This window comes from Athene cunicularia, assembly GCF_003259725.1.
Source record: "Athene cunicularia isolate RWA chromosome 22 unlocalized genomic scaffold, athCun1 chr22_part1, whole genome shotgun sequence".
NCBI lineage: Eukaryota > Metazoa > Chordata > Aves > Strigiformes > Strigidae > Athene > Athene cunicularia.
The window spans coordinates 4,337,207-4,359,592 of NW_020799128.1; the positions used below are offsets into that span (position 1 = coordinate 4,337,207).

Consider the following 22,386-nt stretch of genomic DNA (forward strand, 5'->3'; position numbering starts at 1 on the left):
CTTGTGTTCGTCACCAGAAAGCACGACCTCTGCCTCTGACAGAGAACGAGAAGCACTGCCGAAGTGCGACTGGCCAGGAAGGTTTAATAAAGTTTATTTTCGTATGTAACTCACCTTTCTGCAATCCTGTCTTCACTGCTGTCAGTGGAACCATTTCAACCTGTTTGAATAGGAAAATCCAGAGTTAAAACCAGAGGAATTTTTCTCCCTAGTATTAAAAAGAAAACATTCAAGTTTAAGCGGTTAGCATCTCTGAACTCAGCTGCAGTCTGCCATCCCCTCTCGGGGGGAGCCTTCGGTCCTGCTGGGTTTAATCCTAGTGCCTAGGCCAGGACAGCCACACGCTCACTAGCCAGGTCCTTCCCCATCGCTCCCTTGGGGCACGAAGATGACAAAGCTTTACCCGTGTCCGCAGGCAGGAGCGGGGCTCGTTTTGGCAGCCAACCCTGACGCTTTTGTCAAACCCCACGCCTGGGTAAGCACAGGTTCCCCTCAAGCAGGAGGACGCTCGGGCTGGGGGACCCTTGAGGCCCCTCCGCAGCCTGCGGGGGCTGCAGCCCGGCCCCCCCTGTATAGAGCCCTGCAAGGGGCCGGGCAGGGGGGTCTCCGCAGCCTTGCAGGGCTCTATACAGCTGGAAACTCAACGGCAGGACCCCCCCGGCAGAAACCTCCACAACCTCGCCAAAGCGCCTCAGTTCTCAGCCCTAGATCAGGAGGGCAAGTTTAGAAACTGCTCTGCCAATGTCCATGGAACACGTCAGAATTTGGCGACTGAATCATAACTAGAGAAGAAAGTTGTTGCCTAAAATCCTGGTTTTAAGGTTAAGAATTACAAGGTATTTCTTTACAATGTGGTTACATATGCATGGAGAAACACATTTAGTAAATATTTAAGGATTATTCTATAATTTTTTTAAAAAATATTTTATTTTGTTGTACAATAGGTAAAAACATACAATAGAAGGATTTGTATAGGATACATTTCGTAATACAAATATAAAATCTAAACAATCACTTTTATTTCTCCACTAGTCACTGTAACAGTAGCATTAACATTTTGTTTTTCCCATTAATTGTACTCGTTCCAGTTATGATTTTATACCAAGTTGTTGCAGACTAATTGGGGAATCAGTTGCAAGAAAACTTGACTTTGGGTAACAAATATTGTTGCATAATTGTAAGAAGTTAGTAAGATTTTTTTTTTTAATATAACTTAATACATTCAAGGTTATGCGCATTACAGTGCATCTGTGTTTAATTTTTAGTCATATACTTTTCCTGAGAAAAGCACTTTAATGTTCATAGTCTTAGTTAGCTAGATAATATAAGCAAGCAACGCTAACTGGGATCCATGAAGTTCATATTGTTGGTTCTTATACCTTCGTTAAATTAAGAAACATTTACAAACATAAAATAACTCATTTGAAAATAGGGAGGCTGCAGCACCTCGTGACAAGAGGTTTAAGGGACTACGTCAGGTATCTTACGCCCAACATTTAAGTTGCTTTAAAGTTTCACTGAGAAACTTTCCAGAGTTAGAGCATTCTTCTGCTGAACAGATGTAAATGCTATGGCATCAAAAGAAAAATATGGGGGAAAGAAAAGGCAACGGGGTCCACTTTCAATCTCTGAAGTGAATGAAGTGCAAAAACAAAGCATAAAGAGCAAAGAATAAATTAAAAGAGATAAAAACAATTTTTCCCCTTCCCATATAAATCTTTAGCCTGACTGTCCTTTTTTAAAAATTCTCACTGGTAAAAGCTATACTACAAAATATTTTATATAAAATTCTCAGGTTTCAAGTGGAGAGGCCCTTGAAGAGGGAAAACCGACCATGTAAGGAAAAGAACCAACAACTTTGACAAACTTGGTAAAAAAGTGTATTCAGTTTTTAATATTAACGTCCATCCACTGCACTTTCCTACTCATTTCCACGCAGAATTTTTTTTATATATATTTTTTTTAAAGCAACAACATTTGTCTGTCTGACATCCAGATTAAAGGAATGCCCTGTACATGTTAGATCTACTTGAGGAAAAAGAAAACGTATATCTCAGAAGATCTGTTTTGCTGATGTCTGCCAACATAAAAGTCTGACTATTCATCTTTAAGTTAAATCATTCTTAAAGTCCATTTTCAAGAGTGGTCAGATTAATCAGTCTAACTTCATTTGAAAAACAAAGCCTCAATACAAACCAGCAGCTAAATCAAGAGCAAAAGGAAGGAACCTGGTGGCAATTCCATCAAATAGAAATTACTGAAACAAAATCATTTTGCCCATAACAGAAATCTCAAAGTAAACATGGCAGGTTCGTTAGGAGTCTTGCATCATTGAGTTCCCATTTCCATAGCCTGACTGATACTGTGAAGATGCCAGTAGCAGAGTCACAGCAATGGTATTGACAGGGGGATTTCATGAAGGATAGTCCAAAACGAAACCCGATGGGGAAAAATGGAGAAAAATAAAAAGGCACCAATATAAGCCACAACATTTATGAATACAATATATTTTAACTCTCTACATGGAGGAAGCCAACCTGCTCCTTTTTGATCTTCTTCTTTGGCACAACTTCAGTGGATTTCTCAGACTCTGAGCGGGTTCGAATCGATCTTCTCTGTTGCTTCTTTTCTACAGAACCTGAAGAAGGAAAAAGGTTTCCATTATACGATTCCTTGTATTTCTGTGGTACAGAAAGATGTTCAACACCAAATTAACACATAAAGTAACGAAACCAAGACTTTTTCCTCTTTTGAATGTTTTATTTTTAAATTCAGTTCCAAGCTATTTGCCAACTGGTGCTGTGGCTGCTGACAATGCGTTCTGATTCCATAGACAGAGAGATCAGCTTCAGAAAAAAAAGACACCAGTAACAGCAAAACAAAAAGCTGGAATCCAGTTTAGGGCAAGCAGATTTTCGTAACACACCTCTCAAGCACAGTCTTTACTTTGGTGCATTTTTTAACCAAATAGTCCATCTTTGGTGTTTACGGGAAGGTTATCACAATCATCTTCTTGAACTAAAGCAAGTTAGAAATATAAGACGCAAAACACAGCTTCCAAGTTTTCACTCAAAACACCAGTTCTGGGCCCCTGCTCTGCGGGGGTGGCCTGCTCTCAGACCTGGCTAACACAAACTTAAAGCAGGAGCCACGCTATAACACGTGTCATCAATACGACATCTGAGCGCTCAGCTGAAGATTCTGAGAGGTGAAGGAAAACTCAGCACAAGCAGAAGCAGTGATCATGATGTGGTGTTATTATTATTATTAAAATTAAAAACGACTTTTAAAAAATATTACCATGGAAAACAAACTCAGATTAACGAAGGTTATCATGACATTTCAAGAAGTGAAGTAGGAGCTACTGCTTTTTTGACACTAAGGCTGGCAAAAATCAGAAGACCTTTCTATGCTACAGTACCCCCAAAAAGGGCATAGAGAAACATGCACACAAGACTTCTGAGACAAAGCACACACTTCGAGCTGAGCTGGTAGGAAACTGCGATTTGAAGATTTACAATTAGCTGTTGTGAAGCGTTATTCTTGGTTTTCAGTTTTGGGTGTTTCACCTAAGACAATACAAATATAAAATACCTTGTATTCTTCCAAGCAAAAATGAAAGCTCTTGGGACCAGGAGTTAGTTTACTGTTAGAAGTTGTAAACCTGCATCTTCTCGTTAGGAGAAAAAAATATCTAGAGGGAGGGGAAGGGTTTAATCAGACACTGAAAGAAAGTCTTTCAAAAGGACTCCAGAAAAAGAAAAAAAAAAAAGGAAAACCCATCTTGATTAATTAGCTGAGCGTTTTTATCAAGGTTGCATGGCTCAGGAGTATCTCACTAACAACAAATGAGAAAAACTCATTTTACAACAGCTGTATTTCTGAGGGGGAAAAAATACTGTTTTTCTTCAAGGGAAAAAGTTTTACAGCATATTAACTAATTAATAATAGCAATGAGTTATTAATAATTCAGAAATTAATAACTCGGCTCAAGATCCTTCATGTTAGCACACGTGTAAGTTTTTGTTCCGAGGAGTCACGTCCCTTGAGACACGCACAACTACAAGGGAGACCAACGCTAGAGCCAGGGGCCATCCTCTGTCACCTTCGTATTCGGCCAAAATCCTCTGAAGCAGCTGAAAGTAAATCTGAGCAAGCGTGACCAAACAGTTCATTTAACCAACAACATATTTTCTCCCTGTGCTGCCCCACTGGAGTAAAGGAAATAAGATGCAAGCCCTGTATGAGAGGAGAAACTCCAGCATCAGTGCATCTACCGCTGGCTGACAGCAACATTGACCAAGGCAACAGGCACCTTCTCCTCTTCCCGCTCTCCAAGGATCCAGAGCATCACCTCCACAATGCTCCTGTCCCGTCTTCAGGCACAGTTTGATCCAGAGTTTCAGGACAGATTTCAGACCAGCGATCTACCTCCCTACTGGCCAGGTCAGGTTAATCCTGTTTCAGCTGTACGTGGAGATCAGAGGCACTATGAACTCTCAGAGTTGTTTTCTTATCATCAGGTTTCAAGTTACAGAATTATTTTCCCGGCATTATGGAATTCTGCATATCTAACTGCAGGTTATTAATAAGGACTCCCAGAGTCATTCTGTAAAATACTTTACCGTAAAGGTATTCTGAAGTTCCGGTGACCTTAAATTTGAAAAAAGGACTTCGCAGTTATGTTCCATGAGAGGGGACCAATAACTGTCTGGACTTTGGAAATGGCTTTGAAAGTGACTGTTTGGAGTGTATACTGAAGGAAAGCTCATGCACTCTATAGGGTGTTATCAGGTGGAGTTTTACGTATCCAAAAAACCTAAGAAAATGAAAAAAGAGAGGCTCAGAATTCTCACCCCCCTACGTCTGAAGAGCCATTGTGAAGGTGAAGCCTTTAGTTCCCAGGTGAGAGAAACAAAACAGCGATCACCTCTCCTGCTGCAAGGCAATTAAAGTAGCAACTGTGTGAAAAAACTGAAGCAGCTACAGCAACTAGACCTGGAAAGAAGAACCACTGTCGACAACAGCAAAGGAAACCCCACTGACACCAGAATATCCGGAGTACTCAGCTTGTACTGTGCAGTTCCCAAACACAGTCCCCAAACCAGCACATGTAAGGATAAGCCTACCTAAAACTGCAAAAACTGAAGTGCATTTGCAGAGGACAGGGATCTCATGCACGCTGACCACTGAGGTTTTTGACTTGGAAACTCATTTCACATTTGGAAAGGGAGAAGGAACCCAACAGACAGACAGTTAAAGTGGGAGCGACACTTGGCAGCACCGTGAGATCATTTTCTCAAGAGGAGGGGGTTTGGGCACGTGTACTGCATTCAGTCTTCCATCTTTTTTTGCTTCCATACCATGAGCAAACACCCTACTGGGAGAGGAAATCAAGGTGTTCTGCTGCAACCTAAAATTGACTTTTACATGCCCAATGTAAAACTACCTATGTCTGAGACTATACCAAGGATACGATCACAAGCACAGTAACAAACATGCAACAGTTAACGTGGAGTTTACTTGGCCTGTACAAAACCTGCGGCTGAAATACAGAAGTCACTGTAAGGACTGGAGGAACCTGAAAAGCTCCTGGTTTAGGATGACTCAAAGCTGCCTCTTTTCAGGAACCTCCATCCTTTCAACAAGGGGTCTCTGTCTCCTCTCGAGGATGATGAGAGGATATACTGCAGACAAACTTCTGCTGGTGGGGAAAAGCTCCATCCCTCTGGAAGAAATCCCATTAGCTATGTCTCAAAAATAAAAACATGAAAAAAATGCTGGTTTTCTATTCAAGCCTAGAAAGCACTCATCCCCTTTATCCTTCTCATTCTCCTCTACTATTCTACAACAAACCAAACTTCAAACAGCTTGTTCCAGGGTTTCCCTTTCCAGTGTTGAGCTCCGTTATTCGCTTCAGTGGTTCTTCTCCCTCAGACACGACACTTCACAACTTAGTGCTTTATGACAGGGCCCCTAAATTGCCTTCAGAAAGCAAGCATTACCTCATTTTACTGGTGGAGTTAGTTGAAGCCATTTAAAAAAAAAATCACTATCCTTTACAAAGGTCATGCAGGAACTCAACAACAAAGTCTAGGAAAGCACGTGTCCCGATTCAGAGCCGCTCCCTATGGAGCTACGCCACTTCCAGCTCCTCCTCCTTTGATCCCTGCTGTTGGATTCTACATTTGGTGCCAAAAGCCATTACGATACTCTGCTAACACACATCCACTGTGCTGTCTTCTACAACAACGTGCCATCTGCTCTCCACAAGGCATCCATCCTTCTCACATGTTGGCTCAGACACCATGCGCGGCAGACGCTAACAGTTCAGAGGCCAAACCAGCTAATCCCAAAGACATCCCGCGCTCCCCAAGCATCTGGGCTCATCATGCGTTCTATTAGCCATGCTTGTTACAACTAGTATGTAAACAGAAAGACGTTAATAATCATTTTTAACTAATGAGAAAAGGTCGGTTTCGATATCTGGGTTTAAATACTGGATTGCTAAAGTTCAGACAAGGACTCTGCATCTTGCCTACCTGTTGACCCAGAAGTTGTTTCAGGAGAGGACGCGTTTTGCACCACTGCTTTTTCATTTCTCTGATTTGATGAAGAATTAAGTTTCTCTTGTCCTTTGACACTTATTTCTGTTTTGTTACCAACTCCCTTAAAAAGAAAAAAAGAAAAGATTGTCTTACCCTGTTTATACGGGTGTTGCTGACAGCCATGTTATCTACTCCTAAATATCAGAATACTCTCCAGTGCGACACATACACACGGTGAGACCTACTGCTGAGCTGCTTCCCTGCAGAACTTCCCAACCCTCGCCATGTCCCCTTATACACAAGAAAAAAAAAAATCAAATTCCAGTAACTTTTCTAAACGTTACCTTCTCTATAATGCTTAGGATGAAATAAATACCCTCCAGGTAGAGAGGCAGAAGGAGGAGGCAGAGAAATAGTCCTAAACCTTTTCCTTACACTGACTGTGAGAAGCTGCTGTGCACCTGAAGGAAGCTAGGAGGCAGAACTCATTTTTAAAGTCTGTTACAAAAAAGGTAGTTATTACTTTTTAGGACATCATTAACAATTTTGTCATCTCATCTGTTTCCCACAAATCCACTGACTTTAACATTTACAGAGAATTTCTGGATTATCTCAACTAGGAAGCTGGAATTAAACGGTTTTAATATTCTGAATGTGTTCTGAGGAAAAAACGTGACCGTCTGTAGGGAGCTCCCCTGCCACCAGTCAAAGTGGTGACTGCGAGAGACTTTGGGATGCGCTGAAATTAAAGAGTTCAGTGCACTAAAAGTTTCCGTTGTCACATCTGTCTTTTGCTAGACTGATTCTCTCCAATGAAAGGAACATGTTTTGTGAAAGCCTGGTGGACACAGCCTTAAGCTCCACAGTAAGACAGACTCGGGAGAATTCACCAACAAAGAGGAGTCACTACCCGAGGCACCCACCTTAGTGGAATACACAAACTGATCGATGAGCTTTCCATCCCCAGCAGCATTCTGAAGGGCAAAAACCTGTTCAATTTTAACAACTGGAGACATGTTACATTTTTGAAGATCCAAGTTGTGCATGGTTATTGAGGCTGGTAGGGATTTCCGAGCTGCTGCTGTTTTCCACGCGATTTTCACAGGAGGTGGCTCCTCCTCCTCCACACTGGACTGTCTCCGCTGGCTCTGCCTGCGCCCCTCAGCGTTGGGCGCCGCGGCGCCGCCCTGCTCTGCCTGGCTGTTCAGCGCCGGCTTCGGGCGTCGGTTCTTCTTGGTCTCTGATTTAGAAGCAGCAGTCTTTTTGGCTTTTGACAAAACCTCCTCTGGCTCTTTGTCTATATAAATGAAGGTGTATTGTTCTATCCTCTCTTCCCGAGTCATTTTCAGTGCTTTCTCAGCATGGGCAATACCAATGTCCCACTGAGCACGCTCCCTTTGCGGCCTTGGTTTGCGAATCTTAAGGAACAAAGACAAGCAGCAAATTACACTGAAGATTTCGCCATGTATAGCACTTAAAATGCAGCCCTGAGGTTCTTTACATCTCTCAGGCAGCAGATTTAAGCTTGCTCTCCATTTTCAGGGCATTTTTTGAAAGGTGGACAGTGAATCCCCTGCTCAGAGTACAAGCAGACACTCGAGCTGGATCATATGACCATCACAATTAAAAGTGTCTGTCCTGAATTACAACCTCACTAAAGACAAGAACACGCAGTATTCGAGCCTGTAATTCTGTTATGAGACACAGAATTAATCCTAATTTATCTGTTTAAATCCTCTTCATTTTTCTATACACACACGTTTCCTTCCGCATCAATATTTTGATTAGCATAAATATTGATTGAAGTAGTCCTCTACACAGTACGTAATTCCTGTAGCTAACACTTCCTTTCCAATAGAACAATGGAAGAGAACATATCCACTAGTATCAGGGGCTGGAAGAGTGTCCTTTAAAAACGATATTTTCCAAAGAACAGGTTAACACTGAACACACAGGCACCATTTTTATTTAGTATTTTAATACAGATGTAAAATTATCTCCACTGCCCAGGAGGACTACCAGCACGAGGAGCCGACAAAGCAGGTTCAGCTGTCAGCCTTTTCCACAGGAAAGTCTTAAGAGCATGGAAACATTTTTGTTATCTTTGTGTAAACTACCATGAAATGCAGACCCTTTGCAGGGACAGCACTACAGCTTCTGAACTGCCCCACGAGAGTTTCAGTTTCACAGGCTCTGCACGTAACCCTCGACACAATTAGCGTTCATCATACCTTCTGTTTCTCAGAGTGGTTGCTGGCTTGCTTAGCAGCCTCAGCCAATAACTGCTCGTACTGTTTGTGTCCTTTGTACTCCCGAACCCTCTTCTCGTGCACCCACGCCCTCTCTGGCTGGTTGCTAAAAAACTGAACATGGTATTCACGGGCACCTGGAAATGAAAAATTCAAGTCAGCGGTTTTATAACATCGCTTTGCTGGTTTAGCTTACGCCTTCCCCCTCCACATCCTTCAATTCCTGCGGGTGGAAGTGCCTGGCTAACGTTCAGAAATAAGCCAGGCCTAGGTTTAGAACAGCTGGAGATGGGAAGGTGAGCACCCCTCGCCCGCAGCGAAGGCTCGCAGCGAGCAGCCGCCTCTCAAGCACACTGGCTGGAGAGGAGCAGGAGCACCTGTGCACAGGCCTAGTTTGCACAGGCTCCTCCACACAGGCCGTTTAACAGCTACTCGTTTTACACTTTTCAGCAATACACCTGTTTAGCAAACACATGAGCAGAATTCATCCTGCAAAGCGAGTTTAAAGAGAAGGTATTTTCAATAAAGGACCAGCTACAGACACCTGATATACTCTGGCAAAGATCTTCCTCCCTTACCTCTTGTATTAATTTTGGTATGAACATCAAGCTGTGGATCACATGAAACCATGCAAGGCCACCACGGGTACGTTCCCACCTTGGACCAAACCAGATCGCCAACCTGAAACTTGATGTCATGGGTGACTTGTGTTGGAAGAGAAGGCAAAAACTGCTGGACCTAGAAAGAAAATGCAAGTTTCAGCCACAGAACTCAGAGACGCACACACAACCCACAGGTATCCCTAAGCTTTGATAACCTAACACGAGAGAAACACTCCTTAGAAACATGACAGAAAGGAGTTATACACAGCTAGGATTTACACAAGATACTCACTGAAACCATGACACGCAAGAGCAAACCCCACTCCCACCCCCACCCAAGAAAACCCCTTCTGCTTCAGGAGTTAAGAATGTTGCTTTTGGGATAAACTAAAGCAATAAATACAGAGCAATGAGAGATGTTTTGATGCAATAATGATTATTAAGAGTTTTAAAGAAATGGCAACTGATTCAACTGACAAATTAAAGAATCCCCGTAATAATTAGTCCAAAAATAGTAGCACACCAGAAGTTCAACAAGTGTTAATTAGTGTATGTACTAACCGGGGCTTCCTCCAACACTGTATCTTCTCTTGGTCTTTCTGATAGCATGCTAAGCCTCTCATTTGGTCTCTAGAAAATGGGTAACAATGAAGAGAAAAAAGGAAAAACAAACACAAACAAGGTAAGGGGACAATAAAACAAAAAAGCTAATACTGAAACCAGGCAGATAAAATAATTCACAGAGAGAAAGGCAACCAGGAACCTGGAAAAATACGAATACGATGACTCTTTACGCCCAATTCAAAACATAGTAGCATCACAATCAAAAAACACCTTTTTTCCCTACACTACTTACATTGCCTTCATACCTACATACAACGTTCTCCTGTAACAGGCGATAGAAGAACACACACTCAGGGACAATAAAACCCCAATAAATTTCCACCTAAATTAATACACAATTTCAAAGAAACAGAGAAGAACATACGAAGGATATCCATAGTAACATGATGAGTCTCACTGTACACCAGTTCTTTGCAAAAACTACATTACAAAAATCAGAGTAAATACACAATATGAAAATTGTAAAATTGATGTTAAATCGCATATAATTGACAAAATATATTTGGAGGATCAAAAGTCAGTAACATAAAGCCTACAGTGCATATACAAGCGAGGCACACACGCAGTCTGTTCTGGCAGAGGAGGACAGGAAAAGGTTTTGACAGAAGAAAGATCACTACAGAACAGAAGCTCACACCATCGGTGGAGTGGCTGTGATAGGAAGTGTGATGACACAGCAGCTGAGAAGATAAGAGGTGGCCCATGAACTATCTAACGAGACAGACACTCGCTTGTACTGCGGCACAGGAGCAGGCAGTGGTCAAAGCACTCAAAGAGCAGCAAAAAGGAGTCAGACACATGCAGTGAGAAACTAATAATGCTGCTCATCCAAATGACGCCTAGTCCATTTGAAACGAAGGCCTTGAGTTGCACCAGGGGAGGGTTAGAGTGGGTGTTAGGAAAGACTTCTTCACTGAAGGGTTATCAAGCACGGGAACAGGCTGCCCAGGGAAGCGGCTGAGCCACCACCCCTGGAGGTGTTTACAAGGGAGGGACATGGGTTAGGGGTGGGCTTGGCAGTGCTGGGTTAATGGTTGGACTCGATCTTAAAGGTCTTTTCCAACCTCAGTGATTCTGTGATTCTCTGCGAGTCACACGACATGCTTCAGCTCACAGCAACTAGGGAACACGTGTGTAAGCGTCGTCTAGAACAAGGGCAGCTCTGGCACAGGTCAGCCTCTCCTTTAGAGCTGTCTGCAGAAACAATCATTTAAGACCGGTCATATTAATATTTGCCGGGCAGAAATCCTCCCTCCCTGGTACAGCAGAAAGCACAGCAACGACTCCTGCCTTTCTTCTGCTACAGTGAGTTAGTGTCAACTTCATCTCTGCCAGGAGAGCCAAGCTGATTACACAGATTGCAAACTTCCATCTCCTCGCAGAATACAACTGACGAGCAGAGCAGCTTATTCTTAAAACAAGTGTTCATAGCTTAAAGTTCAACAGTGTTTTCATAACATTTTCATTTCAAATCAGCCTTTCAAGTATGAGCATCCCCACAGAGTCAGTGGGTTTCCACAGACTGTAATGTCAGAACGAGGAAACAAATGCGGATCACCTTCCTTTCCAATAGCCAGGCTGAGTGCAGAAGTGTAAAACAACCACAGTTGTACCAAAAGTTTTGTTTGTTCCTATTAAGATGATCCTAAGTCACAAGTCTCGTAGCACTGACACTAAAGATGATGAAAGTGCACATGATGAACGTACATGAAGATGAAACCGTGTAGTGGAAAGCCAAATGGTGGGAGGAGGAAACTAAGACTGCACTGGAGAATTTGCAACAAAAAACACCAGTGCAAAATCCTGCTCACGTCAGAGCGATCTGCTGTCTGAAACGAGGGTGAGGAACACAGAAGATTTTATTGCAACAACACCTTTTGAAAGGGAAATGGAAGCTACAAGGAGGACAAAAGCAAGACCAAGTGTTCTGGTGAATTCTGCGTGACACATGTGACTAGTAGGAACTCGAAACCCGAGAGGCACGGTTTTAGTTCAATCTGGGAAAGCCAGAAGATTATGTTCCGATGATAACCAGGTACCACCAGTCAGAGGGACGGGCACAGCTGAAGCTTCAAGAGTGGAACTGGATCCTTGGTCAGAGGGAGGACAAAACGCTAAGGCAAAACTGGCAGCCTGATGGGGGGAAGTCTAGAGAAGAGGCCAGAAGCCTGGATACGGGAGTGTGTGTTCAGCTGAACTCTGAAAGAACCAGACTCACTGAGGCTTGATTTACATGAAACCCGGGGGTAAGCGTATGACTCCAGCAGCAAAGGAGGGGCGCATGAGCACCGGGGCAGCAGAGCTGGGCAGCAGAGCCCCGGCAGTGAGGACGGAGCCACTGTCCCTCTCCTGGCCAGCGTGAGGGAGGGGCCGCAGGGGGCTCTGCCCTTCCCACAGGAACTGCTGCCGGGGTCCGGGGCCAGCTGGGCACGGCAGCTGCTACGGGCACTGGAAACAGCCTCAAACGGCACCTCCCAGCTCAAGGAACCTGCGTACAACTGCACTCATGGAGGGCTCATTTTAAGTGGATGGTCCCTTCCAAGTCTGGATGACAACATCTGACGAGAGTCAGCTATGCTAGAGTGGAACCTCAAAATCCTGATGCATCCCCAGCCTGATCTCCAAAAGGGGTCGGCTTACCAGCAAGGAGATGTAACACTTATAAACCTTGTTGATGTTCCTGGTGAGGGTGCGTATGGAAAACACCACCACCACATCAAGCACACAAACCTGCTCTGCTAGATGAGTCCTGAGCCCTACAGGACAGGATCTCCTCCCAAACCTCCCAAAGTAGCAAGGACCAAGGGCTTTCACAGAACTTACAAGAAACCCAGCTACATACTGTAAAAGCCCAGCCCAGGGCGATTTCTGTCCTGGCCTGACAGGGCAACTTCCCCATTGCGGACACTCACCACACTGCTACCCATTCCCCCCAGACTGGGAAACAGAAACCAGTACCACAGCGTGGGCAGATTCCAAGACAAAAGAAAACAGAAGTGGCTTACAAAATTGAAGAAAAAAAGAATGGCTGAGCATCAAAAACCTGTGATTTGTGTCTCTACTTCCTGGAATCCGAGTTAAAACACCACTTGTATATACACACCCTGGAGATGTACAACTCTATTGCAAAACTGGACAGAAACGATAATAATCATCAATATTGAATCTTCCCAAAGTTTGCTGAGTCAATTGATGCTTCTCATTTGCCGACTGTTTTAGAATACTAATTCCTACTGGCTTCCACATTCAGCTCTTGGGTTTTGTACCTCACCACGATATTCCGAGTATCTTTCAAAAATTAATTAAAAGCTGCAGTGCTGAATACTCCAAGCAACTCGACTTTCCACTGCGTAACCCTGCCTTATTTTGCGAGGCAACGTCAGGAATGTGTATGCTTGTATGCTTTTGGACAAAAGCTCCATCTTCAACATTGCCCAAAGAGTAGCAAACTCTGAACATGCTAAAACACTAAATATTAAAAAACATTACATAACCTTTTCTAACGTTTATTTTAGTCTTTTAACCAAAACTGTGTTGTCCTAGAAATACGGTTCCTAGCAACATAATATTAAATATCTGACAAGTAAATAAAGCCTCGTGACTTTAAGCATGTACACAACTAGAAGTAAGGGAAAAAACACTGCCGAAGGCACATACTCCATCAACAATATCAGGGATACAGATGGCCGAAACCATTATTCCACTTACATTTTGCTCCTCTGGTTCTAATTTTGGAATTTTGTGCGACTTGCGCTCTTCCGATCGGGAAGAGTCATGCTTGCTACTTTTTTTCCTTTTCTCTTTTCTCCCTTCATGTTTCGCCTTAGCATACTCACTCGCTTGTACTTCATTTAAAAGGTCCCCACACAGAGAGGACTCAAACAATTCCCTGCCGTTCTGGATAGTTTTGGTTATTTTTAATTTGATCTCTGGTGAGCCAGTCTTCTTTGGAATCACCGTTTGTGAAACTGAAGGTGGTGGTGGAGGTGGCGGCTGCGGAGGGGAGGATTTTTCCAGAACTTCATGCGGCCTTGCGTTAGAGTTTTCCATTTGGTAATACTCTGGTGGACTAAAGTTTCTGACTGTACCAAATCCATTGGCTGAACCATTGGGGTATTGACTGTAGGTCTGGTATTTGGCTTGAGGTTCGTAGATGTTGATTGTGGGCGGGTAGCCATTGGTGAGGGGTGGCAGGTCCTCCGTGGTGGGCGTCGGGTACTGGAAGCCTTGCTGCAGGGCGCTGTCGTAGGGCGTCTGCCCACCATCCTCAGCAATGTCACTGCTGGCATCGAAGGCATCCTCTTGGCGGATGTTGGCTGAGTCAATGAGTTGAGGTGGTTGCTGAATTGTGTTTCCCATGATCCCTTGCATGAAAGAGAAAGAGAAATCCATTGTTCTGCTCCAGCATCCTTAGCTTTCCCTTTTTCTCATAGGGCCTAAAGGCGGGGGGAAGGGAAATAAGAAGTCAGTGTAACTCAGAAGATAGTAATTAAGCAAATTAAATTGTTGAGAAAAAAAGAGACCAATTTCCCCATCTCCATTCAGTAGCCACCCTCTCATGGATTTAGAGAGGACTGGTAATACTGAACCTTTAAAAAGCGCTATTTACACATTTCTGCAGAACAGCTTTTTTACACGACCAATTTCTTCTTCTTCACGACATTTAAAGACATGTTATAAGCATGTACGAGTGCTTAAAAACTACGAGCTCAAGTGCTACAAAGTCAGAATAACGGTGCTAAAGTTTAACTGCTCTCCACAGCCCTCCTAGCCTGGCACTAGGGAGCATTATTCTAACACAAAGCACTAAGACAGCAGACTCTGACCCTCAAGCCTACCGAAGATACCAAGTTCTCTTGACACCACAGTCACTGCAAACTGAAGAAGCCAGAGAAAGCACAGTAAGACCACTTGAATAAGAGAGCGAGCTCTTCTCTTCCTCCCCACTAACACTGGAGATAGATGAGCAGCCCGCAGGCCAGCAGGAGCCCCAAGCCACGGGCTTTTCTGGACAATGGCACAATTAAAGGGAATAGGTCGTTCCACCTCAGTGCTGGGAAAACCAGCTCATACTGTGCGACAGCCTCAGATGGGGTTTCCCAACCTCTTCCCTCACCAGAAAAGCAGAGCAGAGTTTGCACCCGCTGGCTCTCAGCAGCTAAGTGAGGAGGGCTGTTCGCCTCACTCCCCACCCCTCCACTTTACTTTCATGTTAAAGACTTAGAACTTAAACACTACGTGGTTCTGAGGGAGAGAAAAATAGTCTCAGCATCAAAAGATCACCAAAACCTGAGGTTATTTGCAGAATTAGATTACAGCTGAAAAAGCTGTCATACACACTTTCAATTTTCCACTGCATATCAAAACACCAAAATCAGACTAGAAAAGTCACATTTCCAGACTCAACTACTGGCTCAGAGACATTCCCCTAAATAATCTCAACGTTTAACAAGAAAGTGACCTAAACTTCAGGTACGAAATACAAGTTTACTTCCAAGCAAGGTCAATTTAGCCCTTCCAAAGTAAACATAGCTCTGTATTATTTATTCTGTATCTGTGTAGGCATAGAGGAGAGTTACTGTGCCCTTTTGGTCAGGGTTTGAAGTGACATTAACACATCCCACAGCTATTTCTCATTATAAGAATCTACATATAACCCTGCCCACACTGAATTCTCACCCTCCCAGTGCGACGCATCTCAATACCTTATCTAATAGTTTTCAAAGCACTTAGAACCCTTCCCTCCTCTGAGACTGCAGAAGGAAATTAAGTTATAACTATAACAAGTGAGAACTCGACCAGAATTTTGCTGTTACGTTTTGTGGACTTCATACTCAGATTATATTGATGTTTGTATTCGTCTTTACTGCCCTGTGCCATCAACTAGGGGCACATTTCTCACCGTAATTAAGCAACTTAGGGAAACTACTTAATAGCACAACGCTATGCAGCAAAATTCACTAATTGCAGTAACTTTTAAACCGTGTGGCTGTAAAACCATCCCCTCTCTCCAGCAGCTCTCTGCACATCAGCCACAAAACCAACACAACGTTTCTGTCGAGGCGACAGCACATCTGAGGGGCAGCGCGTGGAGCGGCAGGATTGCATATCAAGGTCAAAAACACGAAACCACCACCCATTCTAGGAAGAGGAAGTGGGACTGTTTGTACTACTTACCAATTAATTGTTACTTTACATATGCCAAACTGCAGAGCAAACAACAGATTTCTCACACTAGTAAGAAACTGCACCCTAGGCTGCTTTTACCTGTTACTAAAACCAGGTTCAATTTTTTTTTTTTTTCTTCTGAATACTTAAAAAAAAAAATATCTTGAGAAGTTGCAACAGCCCTTCAGTCATCCTGGCAGAGAATCAAAGCAGATAGAGTTTAAGAAATTTTAGAATTACTCCTGACTTGAACTAAGCACCAGACCGTTAAATACAGGATCTGTCCAAGTACATCACTCCAGGACCCAAATTTTGGTGTGGCCACACCAGAATTATAAAAAGCAAAAATCAACAAGCAGAAAGTGAAACAAACTATACAGCATTCTGTGCTTTGTTAGGAATAACTCTGCCAATGTCACATGGTATTTGAGTAATTATGCTTTATGTTTTCCTGCTTATAAGTCTGTCTAAGAGTGGAAACTTTGTAAGTTTTAGGTCCTGCTGGAGGATGCTAAATTGATGGGGTAAAATAATTTTAACACTTTTGATTTCTCTCTTGAGAGGAAAGAGAAAGGATGATCATTTGTTTAAAAGACTTTTCTACGCAGGTGCAGTTTTTTGGCCTTACTTACAATATCAAATATCAAGGCAGACTACTCAATGCACTCCTAACGAGCGAGTATCTCATGGTGTAAGAGGGAAAAAACCCTCCCTGCCACTACCAGAACAACTAATCCCTACTCAGCCACCACTATCAGATTTAGAGCCTCCACAAACTCTGGTTTTCACATCAGCAGTGGATATGTACATTCAGGGGACTGCCCCAGAGCTGTGATCTGTGCAACCATCTGCTAGCCACACAACTCACCAAGTACAGACTGAGAACTTGTGCCTCAACTGTTGTGTCAGGGAGGGAAAAAAATCCCCCCTCGTACTACTGTGACCTGTGGGTTTACATGATCTGGTCACCCAATTCATTCCTCCGGCAGCAGTTTAATGTTGCTGCAGACAACATTACAGAAAGTCCGACCCATTGCCAGGTTGGTATGTTGAATTAACTTAATTCTTCCTTAAAAACTTCTCTACAATTGAGTCACAAGGTCAGGTGAGGCTGCTTACAGAACACCAGGAAGCTGCTCAGACAATCCACAGCCAGACATTTCGGTTTGAGAAGCACTGAAATTGTACAGCAGCCTAAGCAAAAAGTTTCTGCCCTGAAAAGCAATACCCTACCCCATCTCTTTGAAGTCAGAACAGACCCTTTTCTATTTCACTGGCAACTCCCAGCCTTTCCTTACAAGAGCTTCCACACTTTAAAAAGTTGGGATATAAACTGGGACACAAGGTTTACTTGTTCTCTGGGATGTTGCAAGCACAAATCTGGCTGATTACAACGTACTGCACTAGGCTATTCATGTTCACCCTTCTGATTCCACCTATAAACACCATTCAGAAGCTGATGATCTGCAGACTGGTGAGGGATTTAACAAGGACTGTTTGTGAGCCCTGGCCCCACTCCTGGTAGGAAGAGCTCCCTGTCACACAGCTACAGCACTAAGCTACAACAACACTACAGGTGTCTCGTCATGGCCATGTCCATCTAGGTCTACTGTGAGATGCAACACTTGGTCAGCACAGCAGCAAAAGTCCTTACCTGTACACAGACAAAGGATGCTCTTGCCAGGACAGCTTATTTTTCTCAGAAGGGCTGAAATAAGATATGGCAACAACAGTGCAGTTATGCTAGTGTTGAGAAGCAGAAATTCTCTGCTGACACCTTGGTAGAGCTATCCCACCAAAGCGGTATTAATAACATCCAGATGCACAGTATTAACAAAATTCAAAAGCTGCATGACAGCGCCTGGTCCCTCTTATCTGCTCCACATCCCACCCTCCAGGTCAAAGTCTGCCCACGCCGCACCTCTCCTGGCAGCGGGCAGGCCTGGGCTGTGCCGGGTGCTGAGGCGGCCAAGGTGCTGGGTTCCGTGCGAAGGGGGCGGGTCGTCACATGCTCCGGGTTACGTCACAGAAACTAGGGATTAACGAACTTTGTAACACTCGACTTAGGTTGGATTTAGGAGTTACCAGTAAAAGAAAATAGTTTTGACTATTAGTTTTTTTTGTTAATTTGTTTCTGGAAGTCACCCCCATAAAACAGTCCTCGATGCCAGCCTGTGCTTCACAGCCAGGGCAATTTGTGCACCTGCCTCATTATCCTCCCATCCAGGTTGCGGAAGCAGGATTATTGCTTCATGGAATCGCTACTCTCAACAGTCTTAAAACACAAGTGGCTGTTCTCCTCCCACAGAGCTGACATCATCCAGAGCTTCCTACTTCCGAGCCTTTTGCTGTCATCACAGTTAACACACCCAGATTTTCCCACCCTCCTTCCTCTCCAAAACTCTGCATCAGTTTGTTCATTTCTCAGCTGCCACCCAGCGAAGAGGCAAAGGGGCTGAGCTGCAGGGGAAGGACAGTCCCTAGAGCACGGAAATAATGGAACAAAACAATGACTCCTGAACGCACAGCAACCTCAGCACTGAAACCTAAGGAAGGATTACTCTGTAAGTCACTCCCAAACTCTAATGCAAAGAACACCTCATTGTCGTGGATTACCAACAGCAGGCCCAAGAGACACACCTATCCCTCCTCAGCAGAAGACCACCACCTAAAACCACAAGTGAAGGTGACTTTCAGTGATATGTGTTAATCTTGCAGAAAAAAGTATTTCAGAGTAAGTTCTTCTCAATACAACAGCAAGTAATTACCTTGCTGAAGTACAGTATCAGCCTCCTACAAGCTGTAAAATTTAGTTTCCAAATATGACCCACCACAGATACTGCACTGATATGACCCTGGAACTCAACCAACAGATAAAGAAACAAATTATTTCAAGTTTTATAGGAAATGGATACTTTATACAAGCTGGGAAACAACTTGAAATCAACAATACCTCCAAAACTGCAACTGAATTTCCTAATAATAGAAGAGTTTGTTCTCTGAAGCTGGGTAGCCAGCACTCTGCACTTATCCTTTCCCATGGCTGTAGGATTTTCTGGTCGAGCAGGACAACACAGCTGTTTACGGACACTGAGCAAATATTTTCATGTTGCCTTCTGAAGAGTCAGAGTTCAAAGTATCAGAAGAAAAAGTAAATTAAATAAAAAAATATAGGCAGTGCAAGATAAGGCAGGTCAAGCTAGTTGAGCTCTTACAGTGCTCTTTCTTAATTTCTCACTGGTTGTTTCACTTCCCATCCCGAGCTTCTCAACGTGACTGAGCATATCTTGAAAAAATGAGTTACACCTTCAACAGCGAGCGCCCAGCTAGGGGAAAGTTTCAAAGAGATTAGCAATCCTCTGGGTTCACATTTTTCACCAACAATTGCACTTATCTAAGTGCATTTTTAGCATGGGCATTTTGCAACTTCTCTCTCAGAAAACAAGATACTTCCGCAGTCCTCAGATACTGCTTTCATGCTGCAGCAGGCTAAATAATAACTGGCCTCTCAGATTATCGAGCAATTCTGAACAATGCTGATACCATCTGAGGAAAAGCTTTTCTTACCCCCAGCGAGGGAAGGTGTGCACAAAATACAGAGAACGTAGGACTTACCTATAAAGTATACAAACACGCATCTATCCACTGCACTACTGCTCAATCAGGAAGAGCTCAAAAAAGTGAGAAAAGACACGGTAACTATGCGATGCGTAAGAGGAATTTCCTAAATGTCAGAAGCACTCACCACTATTCATCACCGCCCAGGAGCGCGGGGCAAACGCTCCCAGGCACCAGGACTGTCTCCAAAGCTCTCTGGATGCAGAACTCAGAGGAAGCGGCCGCACCGAGCCAGAGGCAGCCCAGCGACAGCCTGAGGCCCGTGGGGAGCTGTGTGCCTTCTGCCCAGGGCTACCGGCCCACGAAGCCTGCCCCGGCCAGCACAGCCCCCAGTGATCTGAGCCTGGCTACCACCACCATGCTGAGCTGACACAACAGCTGCTGATCAAGTGTAGCATGCACCTATTTTAATCTGAGCTTCCACAACACCTTTCTGAATTAATTTTACCCTTTTCTGTTGACAACCACCACGTGGGTAGCCCTGCCCAAAGCAGCTGGGTTAGCGCTTGTTAGAGACGAGGCATTTGACACTGGTGGAAAGTATCTGCTCTGAGAACAGAAACTGTCTTACTGGCTCACTGACTGAGTTGAAAAAGCAGTAATTTCAGTCAGTCATATGTGTTCAGTGAATGGTGTCACTGCCTCGTCACCCTGAGCTGGGCTTTCTATCAACAGTCTCGAAAGCAGAAGTTCTAGGCCATTTTTATGCACAAACAAAAACCCAGCTCCTGTCCAGAGACCTAAATCAGAGAGAGTCAAAGATCTGTTCGTATCCTACCACCCCTTCGTTACCCGAGTCACCACACGTACATCTACTGCCATTTTCTGGGCTGTTTCACTCCAACATATCTAACCTGTGCTGGTCATCTCAAACCTCCAATCCACGCAGCAGCCACTCTCACGAGCGGGTCACTGCTGCCCGTGTTCCACAGACAGACAGACAGACAGACAGACAGCTGTTTGGCTGGGACAGGCCAGGTCAGTCAGGTTTTTTAAGTGATGCAATTGACTTCTGTGGCATTTCCATTCCTCCTCTCAACACATTATGACTTTGCTGAAGTTCAACATACACACCTGCCACCGAACAGGCCCATGTTTTTTCTAGTCACACCAAAAACTACCCGGAGGGCCACCTTTACCACCCGTAACAGCATCCCAGGATGTTCAAATTATATGAACTGTAGACAGAAATAAAATAATTGTTCTTATTGATTCCTGCATTCAGTATTAGCAGTCTGCTTTGTCCCACTTTGTTCTGGATGTCCTTATGAAATCACACATGGAAAGTTTTATTTACACACGTTAAGACAACGCCAAATTTTTCAACAACATGTAGATTCATTAGCAGAAAAACTGTAGCCTGTGGATTTCTACTGACTTCAGCTGTACTGAGCCATCTCTTCTGGCAGACAGTGACCGTGAATCAGAGGCTTCCTGACAAACTTTAAAGCATGTGGTAAGGCTGAGTACTTCCCTGTGTACCTTCTTAAAGATGGTTTGGGTTTTTTTAAATGCCAGAAGAAAAAGTCATGCCTGTAACAGGGTTTTGATAAGGCCACTTTTAACAAGTTTCCCATGGTGACATGGAAAGAAACAACTGGGACAGCAGCAAAGAAAGTGCTATGTGTTGAAAAGGAAAGAGAAAAAAGGGGTTTGTCCTGAAAATTAGAGTACTCATTTCTTCTTAGAGCCCTGGAATTCAAATAGGAAACATGGAGGAAAATCTTTTGTTCTTCAAGGAAAGTCATGGATTGGGATTCACATAAACCCAGAAGTCAGATCTTTGGCAATACCAAGTACTGTAAGAGTCATGACATGCTCTGACTTCTCAAAAGCAGTGTAACAACTGCAACATATCTCATGTGAATCACTGCAAACGCAGGCAGACTTGCCAGCTGAAAAATGTGAAACATGGTTGTATTACAACAAAACATAGTCTTTTATCATCCTCCTCTACTCTTACTCTGTAACTTCATAACGCACAAGCTCACTTTCTGGCGCAAAATCTTTTCAATCAGTTCATTAAATTTCTTTCTTTTAAATTTACCAAAACATTCTCTGTGTATCTCTACAATAAGCCACTCAAAGACCTAAACAATCACCAAAACAGGCTACAATTTTTTCTTCAGCTCCGACTACAGACTACTTCACGTTGTCTTTTGGGTTGGTTGGTATATACAGAACTATGTTATCATTCAGATTTTTTTAACCACAAACTGAAAATCTTAAACCTATATTAAAATTGCTGAGTGTTGACAGTCAAAAGCAAGCCGAGACACAGAACAAAGTAGAGTACAATGCAACAGTACCGGGAAAAGAAAAAAAGAAAAAAGCCATGAAACAACAAATCCTTATATGCAGTTCTTAAGAGCGTGCACCGAGAACCTTTTTATGGGAGAAGTTGACAAGTACGCGGTTCGGTCACAAAGACGGCTCCGCATCGCTTCAGGGGAGCGTGGGGCAGGCTCCCACCCCAAGTTTCTCCCCAGCAGAAGGTCTGGGGCTCGCCGGGACCGGCTCACCCCGCCCCGCCCCGAAACCGGGCTCTCGCCCCAGCTACCTGCCGCGGAACCGCCC

General features: G+C 43.8%; 1 protein-coding gene across 4 annotated transcripts in view; it reads right to left on the reverse strand.

The window, feature by feature from the left end:
• NSD3 (nuclear receptor binding SET domain protein 3) overlaps positions 1 to 22,386 on the reverse strand; it is a 48,194-nt gene that overhangs the window by 22,277 nt on the left and 3,531 nt on the right. For all 4 annotated transcript variants that reach the window (XM_026863068.1, XM_026863067.1, XM_026863069.1 and 1 more), the window contains exons 2-9: positions 13,732 to 14,459; positions 9,961 to 10,029; positions 9,376 to 9,535; positions 8,780 to 8,934; positions 7,472 to 7,966; positions 6,543 to 6,669; positions 2,538 to 2,638; positions 115 to 160 (exon numbers count right to left, since the gene is read on the reverse strand). In XM_026863068.1, coding sequence (XP_026718869.1) covers positions 115 to 160; positions 2,538 to 2,638; positions 6,543 to 6,669; positions 7,472 to 7,966; positions 8,780 to 8,934; positions 9,376 to 9,535; positions 9,961 to 10,029; positions 13,732 to 14,415 — 1,837 coding nt within the window. In that variant the 5' untranslated portion in view covers positions 14,416 to 14,459. The remainder of the gene's footprint in view (positions 1 to 114; positions 161 to 2,537; positions 2,639 to 6,542; positions 6,670 to 7,471; positions 7,967 to 8,779; positions 8,935 to 9,375; positions 9,536 to 9,960; positions 10,030 to 13,731; positions 14,460 to 22,386) is intronic.